Raw genomic sequence first — 13,452 nt, forward strand, 5'->3', positions numbered from 1 at the left:
TCTGGAGTTCCTCACCGGGGTATCTCAGAGTTACTGGTAGCGTGCAAAGAGGAGCTGATCCAGTAGCGCCTAGGTGTAGCTCCTCAGTGTAACCTAGGCATGAGCATTTCCCGGACGCTCCGGGCAAGAAGCAAGAAGGTTCCCCTTGCCTCCACAATAGAGGCAGAGACCTAGGGAGCGACGTCTCTTCCTTTCTTCAGGAGTTAGTGGGGATCTGCCCAATTGCATGGGCTCCCCACTAGGCACAGTGGGAGGAAGAGCCTTGGGAGCAGGTGTTCTGGAGGAGGTAGACAGCTGTGGTGGGGCTCGGCAACTTGAGCGAGTTTCTCTATCCCGTTGTTGGAGACGGCGATCCACCCTACCAGCAATGTTCATTAGATCATTTAAGTCCTCAGGAAAATCCCGACCTGCTAGTTCATCCTTGATGCGGCCTGCCAGACCCTCGAGGAAGATCCCTTTAAGGCAATCGTCTTGCCAAGCGACCTCCATGGCCAGGGTTCGGAAGTCTATAATGTACTCAGCCACCGGGCGTGTCCCTTGCCGGAGGTGCAAGATCTCCGAGGCTGCGGTGGATCGGCGTGCGGGGTCATCAAAGGCAAGGCGGAAGTTAAGGAGGAACTCTTGTAGGTTCTGTAGCAAGGGATCCTGACGTTCCCACAAGGGTGGAGCCCAGTCGAGGGCCTTGCCATCCAGCAGGGAGAAGATAAACGCTACCTTGGCTGCGTCCGAGGGAAACTGCGCAGGCAGAAGAGTGAAGCGCACTTGGCACTGGTTTAGGAAACCACGGCATGTCTTGCTGTCCCCGGAGTACCGGGTAGGCGTGGGTAGCTGAGTGACTGAAGCTGAAGTGGCCGCGGGTGCCGGAGGCAACTCCCGAGTGGAAACCTCTAGACGAGAGACCAACTGTTCCACAGTGGCAGCGAGGGTATCAATGCAATGCTGTTGTTGCTGGAGGCGTTGAGCCATCCCTGGAATGGCCTGCAGGCTTGGGGCCTTCGCCGAGTCCACGGCCTTGCAAACTGTTGCAGTCGGATACTGCAGGCGAGGTAGTGGACCCTTGGGCCGGCCCACCTAGGATGACAGGGTAGGCCGGGAATCGGAGCCACAGGCTGGCGGTGTTCATCCGGGAACCAGGAGCCCCCCAGGAGGAGCCCGTAGGGTCCTGGAACCTTGGGACTTGGGGAATAGGCTCAATGTCCAGTGGCAGGAAAGGCCTAGGCCGGGACTGTAGTATAGGAAGTCCAAAAGTATAAGATAGTCCGAGGACCGGATGTACAGGCCGAGGGCCAGCTGATGTCAGGGCAGCGGGCGGCAGCGGGAACTGTAGCTAACCGGATACTAAAGCAGAGTCTGTAGTAAGCTGGAACTGAAGCAGGCTGAAGACTGGAATGGAGTCTGTAGCAGGCTGTGGACTGAAGCAGGCTGTAGGCTGGAATGGAGTCTGTAGCAGGCTGTGGACTGAAGCAGGCTGTAGACTGGAATGGAGTCTGTAGCAGGCTGTGGACTGAAGCAGGCTGAAGACTGGAATGGAGTCTGTAGCAGGCTGTGGACTGAAGCAGGCTGAAGACTGGAATGGAGTCTGTAGCAGGCTGTGGACTGAAGCAGGCTGAAGCGAAGTCGGGAACGAACCAAGGTCAGAGGCAGGCGGCAGGCTGAAGCGAGTCAAAGGCAGTCCAAAGGTCAAGTCAGGAACGAAGAACAGACGAAGCGCAACTCAGAACTACAAGGTAGTAGTGAACCTCATTGCAAGGCAAGGAGAAGGAGTCCGGATGCCGGTTATATCGGGCTTAGGGCATGACGTCATCAGCGCAGGCGGGGCCAGACTTCCAGGAGCTGTGGGCACAAAGTGGGCGTCCTCGCACGTGCGCGAGGCAGCGGGGAGACGGGCGAGCAATGGCGGCTGCCACGTGGAGCAGACAGCACCGCCGGGGTCCCAGCCACGCGGAACGCGGCGTTTCCAGCAGCGGAGGTAGGCACTGTTCAGACCTAGCGAAGGGGAAGCGGCGGAGACCGCAACAGTACCCAACAAATGTCGGTCTAGAAAAAAAACTTCAGATAAATAAATAAATAAATACAGAATAAAGAGACCATACAGTATAAATAGAAATGTACAGACAAAACCGAACTGGAAACCGCAACAAGCCAAATTCTGTATGCACTGCAACAATGTAAAAAACAGAAACATTACCATTCCTCATAAAACAAAATTAGTAAAACCATACCAATAAAAAGAATAATTCAAAACAATTAATGAATAAAATTACATTCAATAATTAAAAACATATAAAAATCTTCCAGACATCAAAATATTTCAAAACAGACACATCAGATAACTCCCAACAATTAAAATATGAACTTAAAAAATTCCCCGTTATCCATGCCTTGGAACTTTTGATTTCCAGATGCCCTGAAATTGTCATGGATTAGCAGGCAGAGAGTAACTGGGATAGTTGTGCACACACACATGCTCTCCCTCACTCTCCCACACACAAACACAAATGCTCTCACAAACACATGCTCTCACAAACACATGCTCTCTCACGCTCCCAAACAAAAGTACATATGCTCTCTCTCACTCTCCCACACACAAGCACATGCTCTCTCTCACTGTCACTCTCCCACACACAAGCACACATGCTCTCTCTCACTGTCATTCTCCCACACACAAGCACATATGCTCCTTCTCACTAACTTCCTCCTTGACTTAGCAGGCAACAGCAGTCTCCTTTTTCAGCTCCCGTGGCCAAGGGAACGACTTCCAGCCATGGGGCATTGGACTACTTCTGGCAGGGCACGTTCTTCCTCCTCCTCCTCAGCAGCACAGCCCTACCAAAATCAATGGTGTGGTAAGCATGGCCTTAGTAAGTGGAAAAGCAGTGTGCCCCACCAGAATCAGCAGTATTGCTAGCGGGGCCACACTGCTTTTCCACTTACTAAGGTTGCATCAACCACACCATCAGTTTCAATGGGGCCACGCTGCTTTTTCTTTTGCTGTGTACCCACCGGCCGCACTACTCTCTTCAGCATGTGGCAATGGTAGTGGCACCTTTTGGTAGTGACGCTATAGCTCTGGTTCATGGTGCTGTAGCTCAGTAGAGGCCAGGTCCAACTGAGTGGGATGCATAAGTGCAGGAGGAAGCTGGTGTGCCACTCCAAAAAAAAAAAAAAAAATCACATAGTTGCTCAGATTTGGCAAAATGTGTCAATTTTGTCACTCCAATATTTCTCAAAAATTAGGCAAGTACTTTAAAAAAAAAAAAAGGAGGATAATCTTCATTTTAATCAGCTTTCTGAGATGTGGCCCTCCCTCAATGCATCTGGAAGTCTGCTCGGTGTTCCACAACATGAGTGAATTTAGCTGCATGGAAAGGGGGAGGTGAAGTCTTCACATAGTTTGAATGGTCAGATATTCATATATACCTTTCCATGAAAAATCTATCCACAAAAAGAGTAGGAGCAAGTGACTATGAGCACTTTGTTCTTGCGATTAGTTTCCAAGTGACAAAATGCATGCACTTTCACTTTGGAAACTGGTACAGAGGCTGCGGCTAAAATGTTTATAGCATGAAAACCACACCCAGAATGTTTGATGGTTGAATTTAAATACGAGGCTGTTGCACTTCTCTGAAGTAACCACATCCCTTCATCATTATGAAATGTGAACTCCTATTGGCTAAATAATGCTGCTGATATAAGAAGTCTAGGGACATCACAAACGGAGAAAGTGACACTGCAGCCCCAGAGCAGATAATGGAAAAATGCTCTAAAATTAAGAAGGGAATGGCATGCAAAAAAAATGTTTTCAGAGTGCAGGAAGACATTTTCACCATCTTCTGTTTTTTTGTTTCTATTGCAAGTACCTTATGTACTAATGAATGATATTGCCTGAGGCTCTTCTCCCTTCTGCTGCTGATCTGTTTCTTTACCCCCTAACTGCCCAGAGCGAAAAGTGAGGAGCTGCGGAACCTGATGGTGAAAAATACTCTGAACCAAGTGTCCACAGAGAGGAAGGCACAGCTGCTGCTGAAAGAGGAAATGCAGAGGGAAAAGAACGAGGAAGAGCAATTCTTCGCTGAGCTATGGGAGAAGGACCGGCTGGCCAAAGATAAGCGAGAGGAGGAAGATGCCCAGAAACGCAAGGAACTGAACAAAGGAATGCTGGAGAATCTCGACCTGCAGAAAACTGCAATGGAGGCTCAGAAAGCAGAGGCGAAGAGGCTGAGGGAAGAGGAGGCTCAGTTAATGGTATTCAGTTTTAGTTGTTGGGGATTTGTTATGATTCGATCAGTTACAAAAAGAAATCTGACTTTATCATGTTATTTATGGTTTCTACAACTTTGACAAATTTGTCTTTGATTGTGGGGATTTGCATTTATTATTAACTGTACCTAAAACATGACAATTTATTTATTTATTTATTTAATAATACTTATATCCCACCTATTGTGAAACCATCGATCTAGGCTGGTTATAATATCAAAATCAACCAATCACAAAATACAGCAAATGATTAAAATACATAAAATAAAAATCTACAACAAACATTGTTTCATTCTAGCTAATCAATGAGAACTCACACCAAGCTAAAAGCCTGCTTAAATAAATAAGCTTTTAAATGTTTTCTAAACAAACAAATATCAATTGCATGCAAATTCTCCAGCAAAGAGTTCCAGAGCTTAGGCCCCATCACGGAAAAACCTTCTCATTCGTGACATATTTTCATTTTATTTTCTTTGCTGTTGGGATTGCCAATAGCTTCTTATCACTGGACCGCAAAGAACGATGTGCTTAATAAGATGACCCATCCAATTTCTGCGCTTTGAAAACTAAAATAATCTTAAAATCAATACGAAATTTCACTGGTAACCAATGAAAGTCTTGAAGATGCGGAGAAATATGCTTCTACCGCCGGCAACCTACAATAAGGCGTGCTGCGAAATTCTGTAAAACCTGAAGTGCTCTGAGAGAAGCTACTTGCAGTTCCACCAACAAAGAATTGCAGTAATCTACAGTACAAATGCTTGCATCACTGTTTGAAAATCTTGCTTATCGAGGACAAACTTAAGATGCCACAATAATTAATCTGTTTGCAGTAACCTGATTTTAAAACCTGTTGTAAGTGGTTCTTAAAAGCAAATTTGGCATCAAATATACAATCTAGCTTTTGTGCTGAAGCTTTAAAAGGAATTGTCTCTACTAAAATAACAAGAACGTGGAGGTTATTTTTGACTAAATAATCAGAAAATCCCAAGAAAAACAGATTGGCTCTATTTTTTTATATTCAAAAGGAGGTGATTATTGGACATCCACTTATTAATCACTTGAACACTAATGTTAAGATGACTTAGTGCGGCATTCAAGTTTCCTCTCAATGTAAAATGAAGCTGTAATTCAGTAGCATACATTTGAGATTTGATAGCTTGTTCATCTAAAATCAAGCACAGAGTCCTTAAATAGATATTAAAAAGTGCTGCTGCTAATACTGATCCTTGAGGAACATCATAAGAATTAGTAAACCAGTCGGATTGTCCTTCAGTAGTAAAAACTAGCTGTTTTCTGTCACACAGATATGAAGCAAACCAAGATAATACAATCCCTGCATTCCCCATTTGTTGTAATCTTTGTAATACCATAGTAAGAGAAACCGCGTCAAATGCCGAGGCCATGTCTAAAAACAACGCAATTACAGCCTCCCCTTTGTCAAATACTCGGTACAAATGATCAGCGACAGAAAACCTAGAAAGCCAGCTGGGTTTAGTGCTAGAGCGTAACTTTCAGGAAAGAGTTCTTTTCTCCAGTAGTTTGGGGCTTTCCTCTAGGTGCTGCACACTTAGCTTTCCCGTTCCTCCCTGTTAAACCGGTTGCTGAGCTGTTTATGTCATTGGAATCAGTGAATCGCTTGGCAGAATGATGGAATACAGCCAGGGACAGAACAAGAGTGCCACAATCAAAATTGCCAAGCTGTAGTTGTAATTTATATTGTTGTATTTTGTATTTATTTGTTGAGAGAGAGTGTTATTTGTTATTTTTAGTTAAGGATGCTGTATGTATGATGTAGTTGATGGTACTATATATTGCCATTTTTTATGTGTCATTAGGCCTCTTATAACACGCATCAAGTGTAGATTTATCCTGGGAGAAGCATGAGTAAACTGAAATTAAGCTAAACTAATTTCTGCGCTAACTGAAACCAGAGGATATCCATGACAAATCATTACATGGTTTGCTATAAGTGTCTAAGATGAAGCCACAGTGCCTGCAGCTTTGACATCTGAACAAAAATGTCACCCAGACTGGTTCAGGCAAGAAGGGCTAGGTTCTTTGCCTTCTTTTCTGGTGAATTAATGTCCAGTTCCTTGAAGGAGGCATTGAAGGATTGACATGAGTACCATGGAGCTGCACCAACCACTGGTGGCCAGGCTGCACTAAAATAGTCCTCAATATCTTTGGCTCCTTGAGCGGCGACAGTGAGAAAAATCTCATACTCCCTGCCCTAGTGGAGCCCAGAGCTCTGAGCGCTTGATGGTAACACCAAGAATCTGAATCAGTGACACCGAGACAACTGAGACAGAGAGGCAGAGAAAGAGCAATAGAGGCACAAAGGAAGCAGAGCCTCCAGGAAATATATCAAGGGCGTCAAAATGGAATGAGCCACAGGAGCCATGGCTCCACAAACTTTGGCCAAGTCGTGTAAAATGCAACTCTTGATCACCGCTGGAACTGGCAAGTAGAAGATAAGGCAAATCTTTCGCCAACCCCTCCTTCCTACTAGTGCTCTGTGCTTCCCTGCAATCCTCCCCCTTCTGTGCAGCTTCTTGTGGCAGAAGTTATAAGACTCTTAACTTCTACTGCAAGCAAGCTGCACAGAAGGAGGAGGGATCGCCACATGCAGGTCCTCGAGCTTTGCTGTCACTGCCGCAGGACATGTTCAGATGTTTGCTGCTGATGCTGCTGCTCCACTCTCCCTCTGCTCCGGAGAGGAAAGATGAACTGGATGTCGAGCAGAGAATGGGGAAGAGAGCTGAGGAGCAAAAGGAGGGGGAAAGAGAGAGAGAGAGGGAAAGAGGAGGGGTGGGTAGGAATATAGAGAGCAAAGTGAAGGAGGGGTGGAGGCAGGAGGAGAGTGCATACGAGGAGGAGAGGTAAGGGAGAAAGCAAAAGGAGGGGTTGTGGTCAGGGATTTGAGAGCAAAAGGAAGGGACTGCGGGAGGAGGAGGGCAGGGAGAGAGAGGAGAGATAAGAGAACAAGAATGGGGTGGGGAGACAGAAGGAGGCTGAGGGGAGAGAACATGAGCAAGGAATAAAAGCAAGGGTTGGATGGGGTAGGGTAGAGAGGGGGATGATGGAGGGAAGTGGGATGCTGAAGTAAAGAAAAAAGGTAGCTGGGAGTGGGGAGAGAGCAAGAGGAAGGGGCTGGTAGCAGGGGAGAGAGAGGAGGGGACTAGGGGTAGGAGAAAAGAGGAGGGGCGCTGAAGGAAGAGAAGAGAATAGAAGCCTTGCTATTGTTTTTGTGGGGTGTATTATGTTGGGGTTGCCAAGCCTTTCTTGTTTTTCCTATTGGGAGCTGGGATATTTATGTTGGGGCTGCCAATCCTTCATTATTTTTCTCATGTGTCTGTGAGGGTGGGGTGGAAGATGTTACGTTGAGGCTGTTGAGCCCCTAGCATTATATTTGTTGGGGGTGTTATGGAACATTACAGCCCTCACACTCCACAAGAACAGTGATGGGGGTCCAGCTTAGCTTAAGCATGAGAATAAATGTACAGTATTTCTGTTTCTAGTTTTCTACTACATACAGAATCTGGGCTCCTTGGGGTTTGCACTTCAGTTTTTGACTGCACGCTTGTAATTTGAAGCCAACTTTTCTGTATTTGGTAAAGATATGTCTGTGTTTTGCAAGTGCTCTGTAGCAGTCTTGTTCATTGTTTTCCCAACAGGAGGTGTATTGGTGTTCTAGGATCCAGTATAATATTTGCAGTGCTGCCTTTTCATAGATAGTGAGTAAGTGCTGCTATGGTATGGCAGGTTTGCCACATACAATGGCTTGCAAAAGTATTCGATCTCCTAAAAAGTCAACAGATTTGAATGGATTACAAATGACACTTATATAGATTTTTCCAGACAATATGTTTATTGCAAACCGGTATGCTCTTAAAGTAAATTTTCAAAGTCACAATTCATTATTTCTCTGCATTTTTTATAAAATAAAATTAGAAACTGAAAACTGCTGCTTGCATAAGTAATCAGTCCCTTCAGACTAGTACTTTGTAGAACCACCTTTTGCTGCAATAACAGCTTTAAGTCTGTTGGGATACGTTTCTACCAGTTTTGCACACTACTTGGGAGTGATTTTTCCCATTCTTCCTGGCAAATTTGCTCCAGGTTGTCCAGGTTGGTTGGATGATGCTTATGGAGTGCAATTTTCAAATAGTGCCACAGATTTTCGATTGGACTAAGATCAGTAGTTTGACTTGTCCACTATAGAACATTCACCTTTTTATTGTTCAACCATTCTTGTGTTGATTTGGCCTTGTGCTTGGGATCATTGTCCTTCTGAAAGGTGAACTTTCTCCCAAGTTTTCATTTTTTAGCAGACTGAAGCAGGTTGTCTTGCGCTATCTCTGTATGTTGTACCATCATCCTTCAATTTTAACAAGATGCCCAGTCCCCGCTGAGGAAAAGCATCCCCACATGATGCTGCCACCCCTATACTTTACTTTGAGATGGTGTTTGCTGAGAAATGAGCAGTGTTAGATTTGTGCCACACATAGGGACTGATATAATAAAACCTGTGGTGAAATTGGTGCTATTTTTCAGCATGTATTTTTTTAGCACATACGGCAAAAGCAAGCACCTCCGTGGGATGTAATAAGGGGAGGGCATGCAAATGAGATACACACAGAAAATTTGTGTAAAACAAATATCCATGCAGATATGCGCACTACAACGTGCTGAAGGCCCTAGGGAGTAAACCGTGCATAAACCCGCAATAATGTGGTGAACCGTGATTGATTCTTGGTTGTAAGCCTTCCCCTTTCAAAGGCAATAGTGAGTTAGTGGTCCTGGAGTGGGACTGAAAATGGGTAGAGCAATATCTAACCCCTTCATGATCCTTCACCGATCGCGTGGGAGCTATAATGGTGGATGCTGGTGAGTGGGGTGAATGCAGCAGAGATTTGGAAGGGGCTACAAAAGCATTCAGGGTTTGTGGCATGTGCCTGCTTCCTCTCTGACCTCACTTCTAGCTTCTGCCACTTAATTTTTTGACCTCCAGACAGGCTCTTAACCTTAACTCCTGTCCTGACCCAGGTGCTAAAATACCCACTTATAAAAACCTGCACTAATACCAGCACGACTCTCTGCATAACCCATGAATAGTTAATTGCCTCCTTTGCATAGCATTAGCATGGTCTTGCACTTAAGCAGCCATGGCTTTTTTAGAAGTAGGTGTGCGCGTTTTTTCCACACTAACCACATTATTACATATACGCGTACGATTAGCATGGGAAAATGCACATAATACCACGCGCAAAAACCTGCAGCAGGTCTACTGCAGCTTATTAATCGGCTCCAATGCGTTTTGAATTTTGGCCAAAAAGCTCCATTTTTGTCCCAGATGACCACAAAACCATATCCCACATTTTAGCTGGGTCACTCTGATGCTTTCAGGCAAACTCCAGACTTGCTATGATATAGTTTTTCTTCAGTAATGGCTTTTTTCAAGACACCCTCCCATGCAGGTCTGACTGGTACACCTCCACTCCAGTCTCAGCCACTGAACTCTCTCTGTAGCTCCTTAAAAGTGATTGTTGGCCTCTCTGTGGCTTCCCTCACAAGTCTCCTTCCTCTGATGCTGAGTTTTGAGGGACAGCCTTGTCTAGGCGGTATGATGCAGCTTCCATTTCCTCACAATTGATCCAACAATGCTCACTGGGATATCCAAGCACTTGGATATTATTTTGTAGCCTTTTCTTATCTTGTGTATGTATAAACATTTTCTTTAATTTCCTTAGAATGCTCTTTGGTCTTCATTTTCACATCTTTCCTTCAGATTTACTGTGGCACTCCAAGCGGTCAGTGGTGTGGTACTGCCAGAGGAAAACACACAGAAACTCTGGCTGTGCTTGAAGTGCTCTTTATTTATAGTGATCTTAAAGACACACACAAGTGGCAGCAGACAATAGAAGAGACTCTTTGAACTCAGGCAGTCTCTAAGCTTTAAGTACAAACAGTTTACCAACCTTACAGTTAAGTCCTTAGTTCATCAGCTCCCCAGGGCCTGTCTAACCTGTCTAGACCCTCAGGTTTTATGCTCATGGGTTGGAATCCTCCCTCCTCCCAGGATACCCTGGGGAGCCCAAGCTTAAGGAGGATCAGGAGGGATATCTGAGCTTGGTCCTTTAAGATATATTGAGGGAGATGTCTATACACTCCCCCACATTCACAATCTGACCAATGGTAGTGGAATTAGGGGGTCTTTTATCCAGAAAAGCTAACCTTTTTTAATGATTCACAGGTAGAGGCCATTTGTAAACTAATTGCTAGGGCAATATCTTTCATCTTTGTAAACTTGGAGCTTCCACAGCAAAGGGGTTGAATACTTATGCAAGCAACATTTTTCAGCTTTAAATTTTATTTAACAAAAAATGCAAAGAAATAATGAATTGTGACTTTGGAAATTCATTTTAAGAGCATACTGGTTTGCAATAAACATACTGGCTGGAGCAATCTGTGTATTTGTAATCCACACAAATCTGCTGACTTTTTAGGGGTCGAATACTTTTGCAAGCCACTGTATGTACTGAGTTTGTTTGTTTTGCAGGATTTTGTATTATGTGCCTTGTAGTGGAGGGAATTTATTATATTGTATCTTAAATGACACCAGAATTTTTTTTAATGGTGAAGTGTATGCGGAAATATTCTGTTGTGCCACCCCCTGCTTGGTATGTGTCATAATGGGCAGAGCTGGGGTAGGGGGTGGAATGGCGGCACAGGGTAATGACATCAGCGGCCCTTTAAAGGGCCTCGACAGAGGCCATGTGGCCCTTTTTTTCGCCTAGCTGCAAGGATCGGAATAGGAACGCATCGCCTCCGCCTAGCCGGCCTCCCAACTACTCGCCACAAGACCAGGGCGACTACCTTCGAAGAGACCAGGGTGGTGGAGGTTTAAAGATCGCGGGTCGGGGGGGGGGGGGTAGCACGCGATTGCGTGCCAGTAGAGGGGCCGAGACAGACGAGGCCAGCGCACTCGTGATCGGGTGATAGCCCAATTTTGTTTAAGAAGGGCCGGGGGGGAGGGCTAGCCCCCTCGAGGCAGCCTGCGGGTCCTGGGGCAGTCAGAGGGAAGTGCCCGTAGAGGGGGAGCCAGGATCGAGGCAGGCAAACCAGCTAAGGAACATGTGGCTGCCTTTACAGGCTGCGGGTTCGATTCCCCTCATTCCAAAAAAAAAAAGTGGGGGGAAGAAGATAGCCCTCACATCTAGCCACATAATTGAAGTGAATTAAAAATTTAAAAAAAAAAAAAGTGTGTGCTGGTGGCTGGAGCAGTAGGGCATTGGTGCTCTGAGCACCAGGAGCTGTTAGTTTAAAAAGGGTAGAAGTCCCTAAAGCTGTAGGGGACAGTGCTGGTAGCCAGGGCAGCTAGGTATTTAGGCCCCATGTCCCAAGGGCAGTTAGTTTTTATTCGATTAAAAAAAAAAAAGAGGGCAGCAGAGTGGCCGCGCAGTCAGTACAGCGGGCTTGAACCAGGAGAACAGGGCTCAGGTCCCAAATTAAAAAACAAAAAGGCGGGGGTGGGGGGGGGATGCAAGATAGGCACTCGTGCAGCTACCGTTGTCTTGTGAACAATCCAAAACACCAAAATGGCCTCCGGTCCAGCCCTCAACACTCCTTTGGGCACCATGGCAGTGGTCGAAGAGCCAGGATGCAGGTTGCGTTCAAGAGCTTTGAAGAAGAGAGACATCGCCGAAATTGCCAACGCAGAGATCATACCGCCCGCAAGGCAAGAGATCACTCGGCGAGGAAAGCGCACAAACATGGCGGGCAGTCGAAGAAGAAGTCGGGGCGGACGAGGAACGAGTTGAGAGCCGACAGACCAGCGGGCGAGCAACTCAGACGAGCCACAAACGAGCGACACGACATCAGCCATCAGCCACCTTACGGAGACAAGGGCAGAAGGGGCCACAGAGTTAGAGCTGCAGCAGCACACCACTGAGAGGGTGACAGCTTCTCACACATCACACCAGAGCCCTCACAGAGGTCCACAGCCACAAGCCAGCCTGAATGAGTACCAAAGATACAAGCGTAGAGGGGTACCCGTTTCTACCGAACGTCGATCCACCCCCCTCTTTCATAGGATGGATACAAGGACAGCCTGGACACGGCAACCAGCCATACTCTGCCCCTCACTTGACATATCAGACCTTCAACAGCGCAAACTGGCATCAGAGATCTCCATGGGGTCCAAACGCACCCAGCCCATTCCCAGGATGGGGCCAAGCGAGTGTCCATGGGATTATGCAGCATATGGAGGGATGAGTAGCCAAAACCCTTATCATTTGCCTTGGTGGCAATGGCCTGCACCTACCCAAGGAACCTGCCATCTGCAGGAGGGAGGGCCGGTGCAATGAGCCTTTTCACAGTTTAATGCAAGTGAAGCGAGAGCAGCAGAAGACGACAATACAAGAGGATTATCCGAAGTCCACGCCAACGCCCCAACAACAGCAACAACCGGACAAGCCGAAGCAGTGGCACAAACTGACATGGGAACGCACCATGAAACGCAAAACCCAGATGAAAGGGCAACCACTAGCTGCACAGAGCAATCAACGCAGATGGGAAATAGCAATGTGGGTGAGTCTCAAGATGAGGACAGGGGGAGAGGGAAGAAGTCGGGTGGCACAGGCGATGAAAATGCTAATTTGACAGCTGGAAAAAAGCGCAATCGTAGAACAAGTTCCAGCTCAGACAATTCTTCTTCTGCGTCATCTCCGGACTCCACAAGTGATAGCAACCCACAGCCTGTGGAAAAGGCAGATGACAAGGTGTCCAGAGACACCCCCCTCCCCCCCAGTGCTCATCACCTTATCAGAACTATGGGAAACGTGCCCAAACAATTACGCAAAAAAATATGAAAATGGACATACATAGACATATTTAGCATCCTGCAAGGACAATGAAGGACAGATGATAAAAAGAAATCGAAGGATGGACCGGCACATCTGGAAAAGGAAAAGAGGGTTCCCAAAAATATTGTTAATTGGATAAGAGCTTTCCTATATATGACAAGCATGGTGGGAGAATATTCTCGAAGCTTATGAAGAGCATGATGGTTGGACATGGCTCAACTATAATGAGAAATTCCGTGATATGATGGAAGAGAATCGCTTCATGTCATGGGGAACTCAGGAGGTCAGCCTGTGGGTGAAACAGATGACACGAAAAGTGGGCGAT

At 46.2% G+C, this 13,452-nt stretch overlaps 1 protein-coding gene across 1 annotated transcript in view; it reads left to right on the plus strand.

Annotated features, from left to right (window-relative positions):
• CFAP53 (cilia and flagella associated protein 53) overlaps positions 1-13,452 on the plus strand; it is a 132,207-nt gene that overhangs the window by 42,131 nt on the left and 76,624 nt on the right. Inside the window, exon 4 of the mRNA XM_029580124.1 lies at positions 3,942-4,245. Coding sequence (XP_029435984.1) covers positions 3,942-4,245 — 304 coding nt within the window. The remainder of the gene's footprint in view (positions 1-3,941; positions 4,246-13,452) is intronic.

Source organism: Rhinatrema bivittatum, chromosome 1 (genome assembly GCF_901001135.1).
Source record: "Rhinatrema bivittatum chromosome 1, aRhiBiv1.1, whole genome shotgun sequence".
Lineage (NCBI taxonomy): Eukaryota > Metazoa > Chordata > Amphibia > Gymnophiona > Rhinatrematidae > Rhinatrema > Rhinatrema bivittatum.